Genomic DNA, 20,000 nt, shown 5'->3' with positions numbered 1-20,000 from the left:
AAGGGTCTTGCTCAGGGGCATCTCGGTCATGGCCTCAGGTCTGGGAATCGAACCCACGACCCACCGGTCACAAGACCAGTTCCCTAATCGCCAGGCCATGATAATTACTGGCATTGTCATTTGCCACGAAAAATTTTCAGTCAAATGAAAATTTCTTGCTTTAACCCATGCCCCAGTCACACAGCTCACCCCAGTCACACAGCTCACCCCAGTCACACCGCTGACCCCAGTCACACCGCTGACCCCAGTCACACCGCTGACCCCAGTCACACCGCTCACCCCAGTCACACCGCTCACCCCAGTCACACCACTGACCCCATCACTGACCCCAGTCACACGGCTGACCCCAGTCACACAGCTCACCCCAGTCACACCGCTCACCCCAGTCACACCACTGACCCACCACTGACCCCAGTCACACGGCTCACCCCAGTCACACCGCTGACCCCAGTCACACCACTGACCCCAGTCATACCACTGACCCCAGTCACACCGCTCACCCCAGTCACACCACTGACCCCAGTCACACCGCTCACCCCAGTCACAACGCTCACCCCAATCACACCGCTGACCCACCACTGACCCCAGTCACACAGCTCACCCCAGTCACACTACTGACCCACCACTGACCCCAGTCACACTGACTCCAGTCACACTGCTGACCCCAGTCACACCGCTCACCCCAGTCACACGGCTGATGTATTTTAAGAGACCATGAATTTATTTGGGCTTTTTGCTTACACTGAAAAAAATAAAGCATTGGCTCAATGTAATAAAATTGAATTAATCAATCACACAAATTTTTTTTCATTGACTCAATCCAAAAAACTTAATTCATGACTAAATGGAGGGTGTAGGGGGAAGGTTTTAGAGTTTATCCAAATGTATCCAGCGTGTCCAAATTATCAGCTGATATTAAGTAAGAAATGAAGCTGTATCAGTTGACATGTATGTACACCAGATGTAGTCAGCTACATAGGCCAGTTTGGACCGGTATTGAGGGCTTTGTGCAGTGGTTTGGCTTTAAACTGGGCACAGATCTAAGTGTTTTGTGGAGACGTTCTGGGTCTGTGTGCATCTCTCTAAAGAGGGTGAACCAGTTAGCCTCAGTAGAATGAAACACCACTATTCAGGTGGGAGAGGGGAGGAGAGGAGGAGGAGAGGGGAGGAGAGGAGGAGAGGAGGGGAGGAAAGGGGAGGAGCAGCCCACAAGGGGGTCTTAAACACAGGAATGAATTAAAGGCCACCCCTTCTGAAAGGCGGCCTGGGGTTTACCGTAACCATGGTGATGTGGCAGTGGGAGGAGCAGGTCTTGGGTTGTTAGGGCGACAGATGGAGCATAGCACTTGTCCAAGGTTGCCATGGAAATGGGAGGTGGCCTGGTAGAGGATGATTCTGGTGGGGGTTGCCAAGGTGACAGGGGAGGAGTTGATGTTAGGGTGCTGATGAAGTGTGCAGTGATTTATTACATTGTTGTGCACTAGACATTCAGTAGGCCAGTACTAGACCACATTCAGTAGGCCAGTACTAAACCACATTCAGTAGCTCACTGCTAGACCACATTCAGTAAGCCAGTACTAAACCACATTCAGTAGGCCACTGCTAGACCACATTCAGTAGGCCAGAATTAGACCACATTCAGTAGGCCAGTACTAGACCACATTTAGTAGGCCAGTACTAGATCACATTCAGAAGGCCAGTACTAGACCACATTCAGTAGCTCAGTGCTAGACCACATTCAGTAGGTCAGTACTAGACCACATTCAGTAAGCCAGTACTAAACCACATTCAGTAGGCCAGTACTAAACCACATTCAGTAGGCCAGTACTAAACCACATTCAGTAGGCCACTACTAGACCACATTCAGTAGGTCAGTACTAGACCACATTCAGTAAGCCAGTACTAGACCACATTCAGTAGGTCAGAATTAGACTACATTCAGTAGGTCAGAATTAGACTACATTCAGTAGGCCAGTACTAGACCACATTCAGTAGGTCAGTACTAAACCACATTCAGTAGGCCACTACTAGACCACATTCAGTAGGTCAGTACTAGACCACATCCAGTAGGCCAGTACTAGACCACATTCAGTATGCCAGTACTAGACCATATTCAGTAGGTCCGAATTAGACTACATTCAGTAGGCCAGTGCTAGACCACATTCAGTACAGTACTAGACCACATTCAGTAGGTCATTCATAAATTCATAAATTGTACCTAAGTGGTTAAACTTTAATGCATGATAACGATAATAGTAACCAATTGAGATTTAGGGTTTTTTGTTAGGTAGCCATCGTAATAAGGAGATTTCAACCCCAAACCTTCTTAAAGGAGCCCAGTGTTGGATTATGTCTCCAACAAATATGTCTGTTTTTAAACGATAGTGTGTGTAAGCCTGCATTAAGGGGGGATTAGAGGCCTGTGTGTGTGCGTGTGTGTGTGCGTGTATGTGTGCGTGTGTGTGTGGGCATTCATGTGGATACATGTTGTGTGCGCATATGCATGCATGTGTGTGTGTGTGTGTATTGTAATGTTGTGGCAGGCAGTGCTGCTTTCTTTCCTTTCTCTTTAGAAGACAAGTGGGTTTCAACAGCGACATTATTTGTAAAATAAAATGTGTAGATGTCTCCTCATGAGTAGATCTATCTCTGCACTGACTGCTGGCAGCGTCTCTGCTCTCTGGACTTCCTGATTCTTTCTGATGGGCCGGTCTGGATGCCAGGCAGCGTTCGCGAGGCTGGGCTCTGTCAGCGTGGTTCTGTGTTTAATAGCAGTAGCTGTGAGTTGAGCGTTTGAGTAATAGTTGCCACTGGCCTGATTCAACTCTACAGACATGAACTGGTGTTTTTCTGTGGACTTGCAGGACATTTTTACTATATTCATTGTGCATCATTTAGCTGGGTGTTCTACTGCTCACACTTTCAGTTTGAGTGCCCCTATACACACAGACGCACAGTAACATGGGACTCTGGGGGACTCTGTGGGACACTCTGGGGGACACTGTGGGGGACACTGTGGGACACTCTGGGGGACACTGTGGGGGAGAGCAGTGTGTTCTAAAATGGTGTCCAGTTCATTGATGTAGATGTGGAACAATGTTGGACTGAACAGCAACCATGACTCACTCCACACTCTCCACACACTCCACACTCCCTCCACACTCTCCACACTCCCTCCACACTCTCCACACACACACACTCCACACTCCCTCCACACTCTCCACACACTCCACACTCCCTCCACACTCTCCACACTCCCTCCACACTCTCCACACACTCCACACTCCCTCCACACTCTCCACACACTCCCTCCACACTCTCCACACACACACTCCACACTCTCCACACTCCCTCCACACTCTCCACACACACACTCCACACTCTCCACACTCCCTCCACACTCTCCACACACACACTCCACACTCTCCACACTCCCTCCACACTCTCCACACACACTCTCCACACTCTCTACACACTCCCTTCACACTCTCCACACACTCCACCCTCCCTCCACACTCTGTCTTACTGTCTCACTACTTCTTCTGTCTCTGTCACTGTCTCACTCCTTCTGTCTCTGTCACTCTGTCTCACTACTTCTGTCTCTCTGTCATCCTGTCTCACTAGTGTTCTGTCTCTGTCACTCTGTCTCACTACGTCTGTCTCTCTGTCACTGTCTCACTACTTCTCTCTCTCACTCTATCTCACTACTTCTGTCTCTCTCACTGTCTCACTACTTCTGTCTCTCTCTCACTCTGTCCCACTACTTCTATCTCTGTCACTCTGTCTCACTACTTCTGTCACTCTGTCTCACTAGTTCTTCTGTCTCTCTGTCACTCTGTCTCACTACTTCTGTCTCTCTGTCATCCTGTCTCACTAGTATTCTGTCTCTGTCACTCTGTCTCACTACGTCTGTCTCTCTGTCTCTGTCATATTAAGTCATAAACACAGTCATTCTTTTTTAGTAATTCAATAATTGGTGCAATTGGTAAGATGATTTGATGTCTATAAAATCCCCAAATGCCTTACATTTAGCTCTGCACAATGTTTTCCAAAGATGATGATATTCTCTGAAACATTAGAGGTCCTGTTGGTACATGGGCATTAAAACATGTGTCAGTATAGCTTGGTAAGTTGGTAAGTGAGCTACAGTGTCCATTACAGCTAAATGAACACGTCAGCAGAGTTCTGAGAAGCCTGAGGTCAGGAGAACTGCTCATAAAAGCACATTATTGATCATCTGTGTGAGTCATCGTGAAGTCTCTCTCTCTCTCTCTCTCTCTCACTCTCGCTCTTTCACTCTGTCTCTCTTGCTCTTGTGCTCTCTCTTGCTCTCTCTCTCTCTCTTGCTCTCTCTCACCCTGTCTCTCTCTCTCTCTCTCTCTCCCTCTTTCTCTGTCTCCACCTTTCCAGCTCGCATTAACCCCCCCACCTCTGACCTCCAACACCCACCCACCCCCACCGTCCCATGCCGTCCCTCATTCTGTCTGAGAGGGTGCGTGTCGGGCGCGTGTCGGGTGGGTGTTTACCCAGGAAGTTAGCAGGTTTAGCATGCATCTCAAAGGGCAGGTAGGGTCTGAAGACAGATCTGTGGGAGATTAGGTTGTTGTGTCTTGCACAAAATATGAAGATATAGATATACTGTGCTGCAGATAGACATGTGTGCTGCAGAGCGCGGGAGTGTGTGTGTGTGTGTGTGTGTGTGTGTGTGTGTGTGTGTGTGTGTGTGTGTGTGTGTGTGTGAGAACAGGGCTGCATACATGTGCATGTTTGTGCCCAGGTAACGTGTTGAGTCACATAAGAGTGAGTATTGTGACTGGGGAGAGTGATATGTGGAGTCAGAGTGAGTATTGTGAAGTGGGAGAGTGTTATGTTGGAGTGAATTAGGTGTGCAGCTGTGTGCGCACCTCAGTTTGCCCTCTGTTGTCTCCCACAGGCTGAGGAGGCAGCAGAACCCCAACTTGTTTGGCAAGATGAGAAGTTCTGCCTCGTCACGCTTTGGGCCTGACGACCCGGACGCTCCGCCCAGTGACCCCGATGAGGAGGAAGACGAGCTTCAGCTTCAGATCGCCTGACCTCTGACCCCCGTGAATGTACAGCACCCCCACGAATCCTTGTCCTGTATTTCAGAATCCGTAACCTGAGCTGGGTTAGCGACCCCATCCCCGTCCAAACCAGAGGACCTGGACTTCCTGGATGATGGATCATGGTGACAGCAGCGGTTCTCTGTGGTCACCTATGTAGTAGCGTTAACAAAGGGCTGGAGGGTAACACAAGACTGCCCCATCACCTCCACCTTACTGCTACACCTGCTGCCCCGTCTGTGGGGTGGAGGGTGTGGTCATACAGGTCATGCGCTGTTGTCAGTTATGAGTTGACTACATCCATCTAAGCAATAAGATTAACTCTGGAAGCTACATCAGTAACAGGGACCAATACAGACTCATTTTCCACAGGGACATTTTTACTGGTCATGGTGAAAAATATTTATCAGGTTTTATGTTTTTTTTGTATGTAATTTTGTCCGTATTACAGTGTGTTTTATTTGATTTCTTTTTGTATTTAGCACTATAAATGTTAAGTGTGTATATACATTGCTTGTGTCTTCGTTTTTAAGTGTCAAAAGTGTGTGCAGGTGGTTGTGTGTGTGTGTATGTGTGTACACGGGTGTGTGTGCATGCGTGTGTGTGTGTGTGTGTGTGTGTGTGTGTGTGTGTGTGTGTGTGTGTGTGTGTGTGTGTGTGTGTGTGTGTGTGTGTGTGGCCGATGTGTCACATTCTGGCTGGGGTGTCACTCTTGGGAGTCACTCTGTCTATGGTGTAACTCTGCCTGGGGTGTCTGGCTGGGGTATCTTGTTTATTGCTGTGTATGGTGAGACAGCGTGGGGCATCTAAGGCATGTGACCCTGACCCTAACTCTGACCTTCTGGGTGGCCCCAGTGAAGGTCACCAGTGAGCTGGGGGTGAAGAGGACCTCCGATCTGTCCCCTCGACCTCCAGCGACACCCACAGATCTGATCTCAGCCTCACTTGCCTTATCTAGCACACGTCAGGCTCCAGGCTGCTGAGAAATTACGGGAGCTTTAACATCAGGGACTTGTCTGTCAGTGCCTGGGTGAGACGGCCAAGCAGTGTTATCTAGTGCTGAGATCCACTGGAGCACAGGCTGATTAAACACACTGCCGTAGATCGAGGTGTCCAGCTGTGGCCACACTGTAGAGGTCAGACTGTTCCTGCACACATTCAGCTCTGGGCTGCACCGTGTGAGTCAGCTGGAGTGTGTTGGGCAGGAAGCTTCCCGCTACATCAAAACAACCCCTCAGCCTTGCAGGGTCCTGTCTGTTCCACGTCCTGTACGTGTTTACGTGTTGCTGCACTCTTCTTAATGGGACATAATGGTGTGGGCTGCCTGGGTGGGGAGTGTCCAGTGGCAAAACCAGGGATGACCCAGTGTGCTGTAAGAGGTCAGCTGGAGACCCAGTGTGCTGTTGAACAGGTCAGGAGAAGCACTACATTCCACCCTGGAGTCTCGTTTGAAAACAGAGGATACCGACAAGGGAGAAACAAAAGAGTCACATGACAAGGGGCAAAGTGCATTGCTGTGCATGAAGTTTTTTTCTTATAGCTCTGGACTGCCCCGTCTCTGTGACCCCCAGAGCCACTCTTGTCTGAGCGCAGTAAGAGTTTGGGTGACGTGATGTTTGATGTAGTCGGACTAGGAAACGTGGGCTACACGTCTTCATGCAGACACAACAGCTGAAATAAAAGTGATGATTCTCCTCCACAGGAGCATCTCAGACAAAGAAGGCACATGAGATGTTGCTCAGCAACCTTAGCCTGGCCTTGCACACACACACACACACACACACACACACACACACACTTTCCCCAGTGTGTGACCGTTGCTGACAGTGTCTTTCTCTCTAGCCATGCGAACAGGCATAGGGTCTTAGCTGACACACTCATATCCAGCGTAGTGTGTCCTCATCGTGACCTTAAGGGCCTGATGGGTAATGTAGTCTTTGTCTAAGAGAACAGTCTCCATTCAGCCATTTCACATCGTGCCGTTGTCCACGTCTCAAGCTCCTCACGCCCCTTTCACCTGCTGCTGAAATGGAGGTTGAATGAGTTTCATTCTGAGTGTTAACTGCATGACACTCCGTAGCACACGCCGTCCCAGGTAATGACTCTGACATTGGGAGGAACATCGTCCTGTCACTGTTGTCCCCGCAGAGACACACTCTCTCGCAGGATCTCGCACTACTGTGTCAGCACAACAGAAATGTAGTGAGTTTCAGGACGGAGCGTTGGTCTTCTCCCTCCGTCTTTTCTCTCTGGCACAGCGAGACCGCTCTGCTGAGAGCAGCAACCCCAGGACAGCTATCTGGACCCTCTATCCAAAAACATGGAGGCCAGGTAAATTGGCGGTCCCTGACAAATTCTCCTTGAGTGTGTGACTGTGTGTGTCTTCATGTCCAATAAAAAGTGTTGTCTGAGAGTGTGTGTATGAATGTGTGTGTGTGCTTGTATGCCCAGTGGTGGATGGTGTTCTGCCACTAGGGTCTGTCCTCTCTCCCCTTCCTGCACCCCATTCAGTCCCCCAGGGGGCTGTGGTTTCCAGTAGAGAGGACGCCTTGTGCAATTGGCTGCCGCTTCTCACCGGTGTGTGATTGGTCGTGTAAGACTTGTACCTGTGTTAAAGTTGTAAAGCGACCTCGAGTATCTTGAAAGGCGCTATACAAACTGAACGTTCATTCATTCATGGAAGAGAGCTGCTCCAGTGGCTGTTTGAGTCGGTCACAGGGTCACAGCCTGACGGCAACGTGGGCTGGTGTGGCATTTAGGTGTTCCAGTTGATTTCTCACGGACCAAGCCCAATCAGCGAGGGCAAACTCCACACACTTCACCTGGTACACGCGTTTTGCCTCTTTGTTGATGTAAGCGATGTTTCGTATATTTGTGGCGGTTCCTTCTCCTTCGCGTTTACCCTGCAGAGGTGCATGTCTGTCTGCTCAGAATTTATTATGTTCTTCAGTGGCTGCTGTATTCTGCCTTTCACATTACAATGTTTAACGTCTCTCGGGCGGAAAGAACACAGATTACATTAATCGGAGCATAACTGTGCAAGAGGGTCAGCCAAACATTCACTTTAAGCTACAAGTGTCTCTCTGCAGTGTGTGTGTGTGTACGTGGATGTGTGTGTCCATACATGTGTGAGAGATTGTTTTTCTGTCATTATTTTGATATGTAGCAGATAGTTTTGTCTTTGAGAATTTTTTCATGACATACGGTCTTGTTGCACTGATGTTATCACAGCTGGAGATGCATGACTTAGAAATCCAGATGTTGCACTTGAGGGTAGAACACACACACACACACACACACACACACACACACACACACACAGTCTTGTTTGAAAAGGTATGTTTATAAACTAAAGGGCAGACATCAGAGCAGATGACCTCATAAAACCATCTCTGCTTTAACCCAGTACGCTTTGTTGTAAAAACAGTTTAATAGACTACCGCATTAACTGAATAATTTGTACCAGGGTCACATCGAGGTTTCTGACCGTGATTTTCTAAATGTCAGAAGATGTTCAGGATGTACGAGAGGCCTTCAGCCCTGAGCCCAGCCAGGACGTCTCGGCCAGGTGGCACTTCTGCTGGGGGGAGTGGCCAGACCCACCAGATAAAAAGGGTAAAACACGTCCCTATTATGTGTGGAGTGACACAGGCCAGAATTAGATCCTCAAACTGACATCTCTCCCCAAAAATAGCGACGGTGTAAACTCTGCAACCCTGTCAGCGTCAGACTCCTTCACTCTGACAGTTCTGCAGTGTAACAGCGGTGCACGAAAAACACAGTTTGCCTTCTCTTTTATCAGAGATGCAGCATTTCTTGTTGTGTGTCAAAGGCTGCACTGAACATCCATGCTGTGCTTAGCTCACTGCTGTCTGATTTCCAGCCTCTTAAGGATCTGACAGCTGACCAACCCCAGTAGGACATGAGCTACAGAGCTTTCATGGACTTTTACACCTCTAAAAAAGATTAAAATTGGAGAACAATTCAGTGTCATTAGTTCCAACACCGTCTCCCTATTGCAGCACTGTTTCCATTCCTAGTTCAGCCAGATAAAGAACGATCTGTATCTGTTGATCATAATGTTAGACGAACGTTTAACTAACTGTATTGATGATTAAAGGGAAATATCTCAGTATCTCTTTAATCAATATAATCTGTAATCATATATTACTCACACATGGACGGAGAGCGATCTGTTTAGGCTGAGAGTGATGGACATACAGCATCAGACGTCAGAGCCCATCGGATATCAGGATGGGCTCATGTCTCCGTGTTTGTGAGCCATGTCTAACCCCTGCAGTAGTCTGTCCTGAACCTGTTCCTTCGCCATGCCGATCCTGTACACTAACCTGAGCTGATCTGCATGGTGAGCTTGTGCTGGCTTGTGCCAGACCCGCTTGGACACTGAGGATGTCTCTCAGAATCGGGCTGGATTTACTTCAGACCAGCTCATGGCTTCTGTCTGTTGGGTGTCTGAGATTTGAACTTGGAAGTGAGATGACGGTAAATCCAGTAATTAAAACCCAGCAGAAGTCTTGCGATTGGGTCGAGGCTGGGCAGGAAAGCGCAGCTGTGCACGAGGAGAGGTGTTTTCAGCCATCTTAGTTAATTCTCAATTCCCCACCTCTTCTGTCTCCAAGAATTTGATTGCCATGGTGAGGGATAATTACAGACTTTGTCACTTGACACCTGGTCATTAAGGCCCCGGCGAAGCGCAGCGCAGTGCTATGCAATTCCCCATCCCCCCGACCCCAGTGGGAATGACAGAATTTATTATTAGTTCATTAGGAAATCGTCGCCAACGTGTGCACTGCTAATGGATCTGGAACGCAGTCACTGCAGTGCACAGGGCGAGTTGAAGCTACCAGCCAGTTCAGAAGGAACCTTCAGAAAAGGAGATTAGACATCCAAATTTGGACATATTCTATGAGATAAAAGGGCTCATGTATATTTGAAACTAATGCCAACCCTACACTGTTTTAATTCTGTTGTGTCCTACCCTATTAACTGACATGTTTTGTTATTGTGGGATAAGGGGGTACTCAGACCTAATACTGTTCACTCTCAGCAGGGTGGCAGGGCTACGCTCACTCTTGGGAGAGTGACAGGGGTGTGTGGTTTTACACTGATTTTATGAGGACTGCACGTGAGGGGGCCCATGTCCAGATGAATCCCCTGTGTCTGAAGATAGGTTACGCCTCTGACAGGTTACACCTCTGACAGGTTACGCCTCTGACAGGTTACGCCTCTGACAGGTTACACCTCTGACAGGTTACGCCTCTGACAGGTTACGCCTCTGACAGGTTACACCTCTGACAGGTTACACCTCTGACAGCATGACTGTGTACTCATGACTCATGTGTACTCACAGCTGCTCAACGTCTTCATCGATGTCTTTATCTGCTCTGATGAGACTGCCACTGACGTGAAGGACATTAAAATGATTCATCACTGAAGGACAATTCCCACCTCCCACTCATATGGAGGCCATCTACAGTCGCAAAACAGGCGGCCGTAATGAAACCACACAAACAAAGAAAAGTGTGTACCTTAAGATGCCAGATTTGTATGATTTCCTGATGGGTCTTCATGGGCTACTCAAACGCATGTTCACATGGTGTCCACCAAAGACAGGGACTGGGAAAACACCGCCACAGCCAGGGGGCAGCAGAGAGCAGCGGGATGTGGGACGTCTGTCTGCAGCAGAGCTGGGATGAGGATGAACGATGTGGGAGAGCACAGCAAAACAACAGAGAAACAAAGGGATGTGTGGGAACAGAAGGAGCCCTGTATTGTAGAGAAGGTATTGTGTGTGCAGCTCAGACAATGGGGTATATCTGAACCTTTCTGAGGGGGCAGATAGTGACACTGAATCCTTAAGAAAATGTCACAATGCCTAACCCTAAACCTAAGTTGTCTCCATCATAAAAAAAAGTAACCCAGAGCATCTTGGCGTTCACGCTCTGTCTATTAAATTCCAGCTAGTCCTGGCAGTCTCTGAGTCTCTGAGAAGACATTCAAAGCTTGTGGAAGCCTCTCAGAGTCTGAAGTGTTTGCTGCGCTGCTAAGCCCTTGAGCTTGATGCTCAGACGTGGGCTTGTTGTGTTTTAATGCCACGGACCATCAGATGACACCTTCATACTTCCTGTCTGCCCAGCCCTGTTGCCCTGACACTCTTACTGCAGCTGGATTACACTGTATTCCTGTTGTTTCACTGAGATGGAGGCTTTAGCAAGACTTCTGCCCCACGTACTCGTCTTCTGCCCCACGTACTCGTCTTCTGCTCCACTTACTTGTGTGCTGTTACTTAGTTTTACTGATGTCTCAAAGGGTGAGTTCAAACAGGTCTTCCAACATGAGATCCCCTGACCAGCTGCCTCTGGTGAGAAAGGCTGAGGTTATGACTTGAAATATAATGTAATATATAATACTCACCGAGTGTCTCGTTCAGGCGCCTCAATTAGAATATGGCAAGAAGATTCCCTTGGAGAGCTTTATCAGCAGAACATGACAAAAACAGGAGTCTGGTCTATAACATCTGATGGTTTTTACTAGGACTGCTCCCACAGTTTCCACAAACATCAATGACAAAGTTTCAGAGTAATACTGACAAGTCTCCAAGATATTACATTTCATTTTTATAAGCAACTCATGTACCTCATGTAAATCATGTACCTGCAACAATATGAAATGGAGAATGATGATATTGAGCTGTAATCTGGATTAGCAGCTATATTAACACACACTGCCAACTCTACATACATGCAGCGTCTGTCAGCACTCTGAAAGAATCGTCCTGCTTCGTTAGCATAGCGTCCTGTTCTCCTGCCCATTTAATATGCAAATTAGGAGACACAGACACCAACCTCCCTGCACAGACCCCAGCCAATAACGAGAAGCTCTTTAAATTAGAAAGCGTATTTCATTTAACAGATGGAGTGGGAGTAGTCATTTAAAATTAGTGTGGGGGTTGGACTGCCTGCATACTGATACCAAAATTATTTTATTTTTCAGTTAATATATATTTAATTATTTTTCTATAATAAAAATTTTAATTAAATCTAAAGGCCTGTTTTACATGTGCAGGTACTGTGTCATCCTGGACTGGCAGGTGTAATAGTGCCTCAACTCTGAATACATCTCGTCTGTTTTAGCCTTCAGACCAGCTAAAGACCTTCCGCTTCTCGGTCCTACACGTCTTTGAATCGCAGCTAAAGACCTGCACACTGGACTCTTGAACCGTCCAGTGGAGGGTTGAGACCTGGATTATTACTCTTTTTTTTTTTGATTGAACATTTTATACATGATCATATATAATTATGGTGTGCTATAAAACCTTTACAGTAATCTTCATACAGTATATCTAGCAAAACAGTGAAAGAATTGTCGAGAACTGGAGCAGCAGAACAGAAGAACACGCTATTCTGAACTTTTTTCAGCAGGAATTACGAAGAGCGACTGGTTATGAATCTCAGCTGTCAGTTCCAGTGGCCCCTCCATGCCCACACTGCTCACAAACAAAGAAATCAATGCGTGATTTAATATATGCCCCCCACCTTTTGTAAGGCCAAAGGGTTCTCTATACAAACTAGGAGATTAGGAACAATGTTGTTGCGCTTTGCAAGGAAGCTCTGTGTGTAGTACAAGGCCTTGAGTGGTCGGATACACAAATGAAAGAAGTTTACATAACTATTGTTTACATCGAGGACCATTTGGATGGATGGATAGATAGATGCATGGATGGATGGATACTGAGCCTCAGTAAATCATATGTGCTGCTGAGACGTTTTAGACTGGAGAAAGTTGTGGAGAGACCGACAGATCATTGGTGAATATATCAAGCTTCGTTTTCATGAGCTGGCACCCAACGTAGACCTCCCTCGTGTCTGTCCAACGGCGGCTGATCTATTCGGTTGCGTTTTGGCCAGAGGGACAGATGGTGAGACGCCATGTCCAGCGCACTGTTTGTTGCAGAATATAAACATAACTGCTGCTCTGCATCGCCCATTAAAACACATCTGAAATGTGAGGAGAACGTTTGCTCATCTGGCCCTGGGCTGAGGAGACTGGAGGAGAGATCTGGTGAACAGCCAGATGAAGTAGAAAACCAACTGCTAGTGGGGAGGGCTGGTGTGAGGATTGCCGGTGTTGGGAGTGTCGGTGTTGGGAGTGTCAGTGTGGGGAGTGTCAGTGTTAGGGGTGTTGGGAGTGTCGGTGTTGGGAGTGTCAGTGTTAGGAGTGTCAGTGTTAGGAGTGTCGGTGTTAGGAGTGTCAGTGTTGGGAGTGTCAGTGTTAGGAGTGTCAGTGTTAGGAGTGTCAGTGTTGGGAGTGTCAGTGTTAGATGTGTCAGTGTTAGGAGTGTCGGTGTTGGGAATGTCAGTGTTAGGAGTGTCAGTGTTGGGAGTGTCGGTGTTAGGAGTGTCAGTGTTAGGAGTGTCAGTGTTGGTAGTGTCGGTGTTGGGAGTGTCGGTGTTGGGAGTGTCAGTGTTGGGAGTGTCGGTGTTGGGAGTGTCGGTGTTGGGAGTGTCGGTGTGGGGAGTGTCGGTGTTAGGGGTGTTGGGAGTGTCGGTGTTAGGGGTGTTAGGAGTGTCAGTGTTAGGAGTGTCGGTGTTGGGAGTGTCGGTGTTGAGAGTGTCGGTGTTAGGGGTGTTGGGAGTGTCGGTGTTGGGAGTGTCAGTGTTAGCAGTGTCAGTGTTGGTAGTGTCGGTGTTGGGAGTGTCGGTGTGGGGCGTGTCGGTAGCTCATGGGGGGCCCAGCCCAGGGCAGTAGAGGGCAGTAGCCTCTCCGCTCCACTCAACCCAGTTTGTCATGACACATGAGAGACAAGACAGTGGTTTATTCTTCTGGCTAACAGCATGAACAGAGTTGATTGTAGCTTTGCACAAACTCACCCACAAAACACATCTGTTGCCCATTTGCCTGTAATTGTGTTACAGGGTGATTTTCCTTCAGTGCATATGCCAATAGCCAAAATCCACACAAACATGCCAAACGAAAGCGAACAAGAGGGGACCAGGAAAAAGGAGTACGATAGGATGAACTAATGAGGGGAGGGGAGAGCAAGATGAATGAATAAGGGGGGAGGAGGATAAGTGAATGAGGGAAGAAGAGCGGAGGATGAATGAATGAGGGGAAGGTAGGAAAGGATGAATGTATGAGGGGAGGATAAATGAGACTTCCTAAAATTCGTGTTGAAATATGTTGATCTTTAGCAGAGCATAAGATAGCTCATGCATGACTAATAGTCAATACTTATAAAGTCAAGATTAAATCTTTTCCAACATTGTGTTGGAAAGAATGAATAATCCATCCCTGTTAGCTTCTTTAAAACAAAACACACATATCTCCTCACATGTTTTGTTAGAAGTTGCTGTAACTCTTTCGTTTGGTTGTGTGAGTGTAGTTACAGTGTAGTGCTACGGTTTGGGCCTCCATCTTCAGTGAAGGTTTGCAGGTGCACTTGGTATCTTGGCTGTCTGGGAGTGTGTGGTGGTGATCGTTAGTCCCTCATAAATACCCAGTGTTTCTCCTCCATGCCTCATCCGTAGTGCCCTGTTGGGGCCTGTTAGGGAGACCTGGACCGCTGCTGTTTGGAAGGTGCTGAGCGTTGATTCATATTAATCACATCCAGCACCTCAGGCGTCATTATTCCAGCTAGCCGGTGTAGCCCTGCACTCTACCAGTCAGACTGGGACGGAAGAGGGAAGAGGGGGATGGAGAGAGAGAGAGAGAGAGAGAGAGGGGAGAGTGAGAGCAGAGTGAGAGGTGAGAGAATGGGGAGAGAGTGAGAGTGAGAGGGGAGAATGGGGGAGGGGGGTCAAGGTCAGGGTCTGGTGGGCCAGCCGTCTGCTACAGCGCCGAGATGAACCCACTGTTATCACATAATAGATGAACCCACTGTTAGCACATTACAGACAATTCTGCTCGGGAAGGTCAGGATACATGTTTGGGTTATCATAAAGGTGCTGTTATAACTGACCCTTTTACACCAACTTTAGTCATTCCATCTCACTTCACCTGGAATTAGGATTTGGGTCAGGATCTGTTTGGCGGGGTCATACAATGTCTCAGGCAATAAGCTGATCTTTAATTTATCTTGTCATAGCTTGAGGGGCAATTATAGAGAGTAAAAGATCAAGTGGTTTCCTGCGCAGGACATTAACCCTGGCCAGTGTCACGCCCTGCTCCTCTTACAGGGAGGAGACGGGAACCCCTGACTGCGGGTCAGTCCTGCAGGTTGGTGTCAAGCGTTGGGGAGCTGAGGTGTTTGGAAGGTGCGGTAATAACGCCCCGCTGGAGGAGAGTTATATGGGGTAGCAGGGGACGACACGGGCACTGGGACAGCAGTGTAGCGCAAAACTGAGTCCACCCAACACTTCTCTGCAGAAATGCAGTAGGCAATGCCTGGACCAATTAGCACAGTACTGTGCAAATGAAGGATGCTGCATCTTTAACTTCTTCGAATGGTACAGGTGGTACAACGAGTACAATTGTGCAAATGCTCTCTTCCTGATTAACCGGGCTTGGAATTATGCTACTTAAAAGGCTGCTGAGGGTGATATCTCTTTAGGGCTGAGTGAGCTTCAGTTATGAGACTACAGTGAGAAACTTATCATAACATTTCATTACGATGGGCACTAGCCATTTCACGCTACACTAAGAGAGAAGAGGGGGAGAGAATTCATTGCACTTTCAACTCTTCTTTATCGGACGTCAGTCTATCCTGTTGGTTGGATAGTTCACAGAAACACGAAAGACTTGAAAGGTCAAACCTTTTGTTCATTTCTTTAAAACTACTATGCAAATGAGCAGTTTATTAATCTGTGGGTGATTCAGCCATTTGCTTCTGTGTCGCAATTGGTGAGAGAGCGAGCGAGAGATTCATGTCCTGAGACAGAAGAGCCCTCTTCATAAAACTAAGCCCGCTGTCCTCTCTCTCTAAAACTAAGGGCTGTGTCCTCTCTCTACAACTATAGGCTGTGTCCTCTCTCTATAACTACGGGCTGTGTCCTCTCTCTAAAACTACGGGCTGTGTCCTCTCTCTCTAAAACTACGGGCTGTGTCCTCTCTCTAAAACTATAGGCTGTGTCCTCTCTCTATAACTACGGGCTGTGTCTTCTCTCTAAAACTACGGGCTGTGTCCTCTCTCTAAAACTACGGGCTGTGTCCTCTCTCTAAAACTACGGGCTGTGTCTTCTCTCTAAAACTACGGGCTGTGTCCTCTCTCTAAAACTACGGGCTGTGTCTTCTCTCTAAAACTACGGGCTGTGTCCTCTCTCTAAAACTACGGGCTGTGTCCTCTCACTAAAACCACGGGCTGTGTCCTCTGTCTAAAACTACGGGCTGTGTCCTCTCTCTAAAACTACTGGCTGTGTCCTCTCTCTAAAACTACGAGCTGTGTTCTCTCTCTAAAACTACAAGCTGTGTTCTCTCTCTGCATCCATCCATCTTCCCCAATATAACAGCTGCTCTTATTATCTCTGAAAGATGTGCTGCCGTGATGATACACTACAAGATTAGCTTGACAAAATACAACTTAGGCTGACAAAATATCGTAAATGTATCATAAATACGGCACCCTGAGCTGCATATGTGAGAGACGTTTAACACATTTTGCTTGTGGCTACAAGGTGGATATCAACTCATCATTTCTGAACAGCATGGAAACTCCAATGGCAACATTAACCATCTGGCAATAAATGAGCGTGGCATTCCCACCTAATTTGGCGAGCAGCGGGGATGTCTCCTCCTTACTGCTCCTAGCCCATGCTTCCTTCATTTGCATCAGAGCTGTTTGCAATGTTTCCTTTCTTTCTAATTTTGTGCAAATTGTTCCAACTCTTTGAGAGCTTGAACACAGCTTGCTACATGGCCACACTTTATCACCATACGTGAATATATGCATTTATGCAAATTAAACTGTGCTGCTCTAAGTTTGTGTGGAGTTTTGCTTGATGATACTGTGGAGGGAAAAGCTAACAGATGATGGCTGGTTGTGTGGCGGGGGTCTTATTTTCTTGCAGGAGCAGGTTTTGTTATGATTCATTTTCACATTTACAGGTCACTGCCGTTCTGTCTCTGACACTCTGGACCTGCCTGTCAACACACTGTTTAGAAATGATGATGATGATGATGATGATGATGATGACCATGATGACCCTGAATGCAAACAGTCCTAGCTCAATAAACCTCCTTCGTCATACACGGTTGGCCAAGTGGATCTGTCTTCTGTTCTAATGCCTTCTGAGTCCTGAGTTACTGGTGATGTTAGAACCCATGTTGGAATGAACTTGTGATGGTGCAGTGGTTTGAGTCCCAGTGTGCATGTCACATCAAACGTGACACAGGAACCCTGTGAATATCTAAACAACCCTGAAGCTGCACACCTCCTCTGCTTCTGTTTACATACAGTACGGGGATGAGAGCCCTGCACTGAATAGATGACCTTGCTGTTTTTGAAGTCGGGGGTGAATAGCTGCTTTTGTTTATCACTGCAGATTTAAATAAAGACTTGTATATGATAACTGCTACCTCAGAGATGCTGCTTTGAAATGAGGTCACAAATAGCAGAGCATTTTGGTTTTCTTGGTGAATACTATTCCAATGGTGGATACTCACGTTTGGGTTATAATTCACAGTTGATGGGACATGCAGGGACATGTAAAGACAGCACAGAATTCTGCACGTTGGCCAGGTTGGGTTAACGTCCACAACACTACTGGAGGTACTAACAGGATTCCAAAAAGGTTGGGACACTAAACAAATTGTGAATAAAAACTGAATGATGTGGAGATGGCAAATATCAATATTTTATTCATAATAGAGTGCAGATGACAGATCAAAATTTTAATCTGAGTAAATGTAACATTTGCAGGAAAAATATGTTGATTCAAAATTTCACAGTGTCAACAAATCCCAAAAAAGTAGCAATGGCTAGAAACAGGAAATTGAGCATATAACAAAGAGCTGGAAGACCAATTAACACTAATTAGGTCAACATGATTAGGTATAAAAGAGCTTCTCAGAGTGTCAGTGTCTCTCTGAAGCCAAGATGGTAAGAGGATCACCAATTCCACCACTGTTGCGCAGAAAGATAGCAGCAATACCAGAATGGTGTTACCCAGCATAAAATAGAAAAGACTTTTAAGTTATGATCATCAACTGTGCATAACATCATCAAAAGATTCAGAGGATCTGGAACAATCGCGGTGCGTAAGGGTCAAGGCCGTAAAACTCTACTGGATGCTTGTGATCTCTGGGTACTTAAACGTCACTGCACCTCATACAGGAATGCCACTGTAGAGGAAATAACAGAATGGGCTCAGGAAAACTTCCAGAAAGCATCGTCAGTGAACACAATCCACCGTGTCATCCGCCGTTGCCAGCTGAAACTCTACAGTGCAAAGAGGAAGCCATTTCTAAGCAAACTCCACAAGCTCAGACATTTGGCCACTGGTCATTTAAAATGGAGTGTGGCAAAATGGAAGACTGTTCTGTGGTCAGATGAGTCACGATTTTAAGTTCTTTATGGAACATTGGGACGCCATGTCATCCGGACCAGAGATGACAAGGATAACCCAAGTTGTTATCAACGCTCTCTTCAGAGGCCTGCATCACTGATGATATGGGGTTGTATGAGTGATTATGGCATGGGCAGCTTGCATGTCTGGAAAGGCACCATTAATGCAGAGAACTATGTTCAGGTTCTAGAACAACATCTGCTCCCATCTAGACGTCGTCTCTTTCAGGGATGATCCTGCATTTTTCAACAAGATAATGCCAGACCACATTCTGCAGCAGTCACCACATCATGGCTACGTAGGAGAAGATCCGGGTACTGAAGTGTCCAGCCTGCAGTCCAGATCTTTCACCTATAGAGAACATTTGGTGCATCATAAAGAGGAAGGTGCTACAAAGAAGGCCCAAGATGATTGAAGAGTTAGAGGCCTGAATTAGATATGAATGGGAGAGCATTCCTATTTCTAAACTTGAGAAACTGGTCTCTGTCTCCAGACGTCTGTTGAGTGTTGTAAGAACAAGGGGGGATGCCACACAGTGGTAAAAATGGCCTTGTCCCAACTTTTTTGGGATTTGTTGACGCCATGAAATTTTGAATCAACATTTTTCCTTTAAAATGTTACATTTACTCAAATTAAACTTTTGATCTGTCATCTATGTTCTATTACGAATAAAATATTGACATTTGTCATCTCCACATCATTCCATGAAGTTTTTATTCACAATTTGTTTAGTGTCCCAACTTTTTTGGAATCCGGTTTGTAGATTAGGAATTTAACACACAGATAAGGATCACCATGGCACACACAAGAACAGTTTAACACACAGATAAAGATCACCATGGCACACACAAGAACAGTTTAACACACAGATAAAGATCACCATGGCACACACAAGAACAGTTTAACACACAGATAAAGATCACCATGGCACACACAAGAACAGTTTAACACACAGATAAAGATCACCATGGCACACACAAGAACAGTTTAACACACAGATAAAGATCACCATGGCACACACAAGAACAGTTTAACACACAGATAAAGATCACCATGGCACACACAAGAACAGTTTAACACACAGATAAAGATCACCATGGCACACACAAGAACAGTTTTCAGAAGCATTTACAAGTACAGGGGCGTGATGTCCCACAGATCCTAAAGTCAAAGTGTGTGCTAGTTACAGGTAGATGTGTGTGCTCATTTAGTCAGGTCTGATGCAACTACACAGGAAACAAATATTTGATGTAAGATATTAAGACTGGTGTATTGATTTTTCTTTCTTTTTGAGGATTCCTGTTTCTACTCATCTGTATCTTATTTCCCAATACTAGCATCTTTTTCTCACTCAGTCAGTCCCTGGTGCATGATGTGTGAAATGAGTGAAGGAGACACT

At 46.7% G+C, this 20,000-nt stretch overlaps 1 protein-coding gene across 1 annotated transcript in view; it reads left to right on the top strand.

The window, feature by feature from the left end:
- The window catches only part of ccdc102a (coiled-coil domain containing 102A), a 44,042-nt gene extending 38,455 nt beyond the window's left edge, over positions 1–5,587 (top strand). The window contains exon 9 of the mRNA XM_077023932.1: positions 4,934–5,587. Coding sequence (XP_076880047.1) covers positions 4,934–5,072 — 139 coding nt within the window. The 3' untranslated portion in view covers positions 5,073–5,587. The remainder of the gene's footprint in view (positions 1–4,933) is intronic.
- The last annotated feature ends 14,413 nt before the right edge of the window (positions 5,588–20,000 follow it).

This window comes from Brachyhypopomus gauderio, chromosome 12 (genome assembly GCF_052324685.1).
Source record: "Brachyhypopomus gauderio isolate BG-103 chromosome 12, BGAUD_0.2, whole genome shotgun sequence".
Classification (NCBI taxonomy): Eukaryota; Metazoa; Chordata; class Actinopteri; order Gymnotiformes; family Hypopomidae; genus Brachyhypopomus; species Brachyhypopomus gauderio.
Note: the sequence above shows the minus strand (reverse complement) of the source record. Positions and strands in the feature narration are given on the sequence as shown.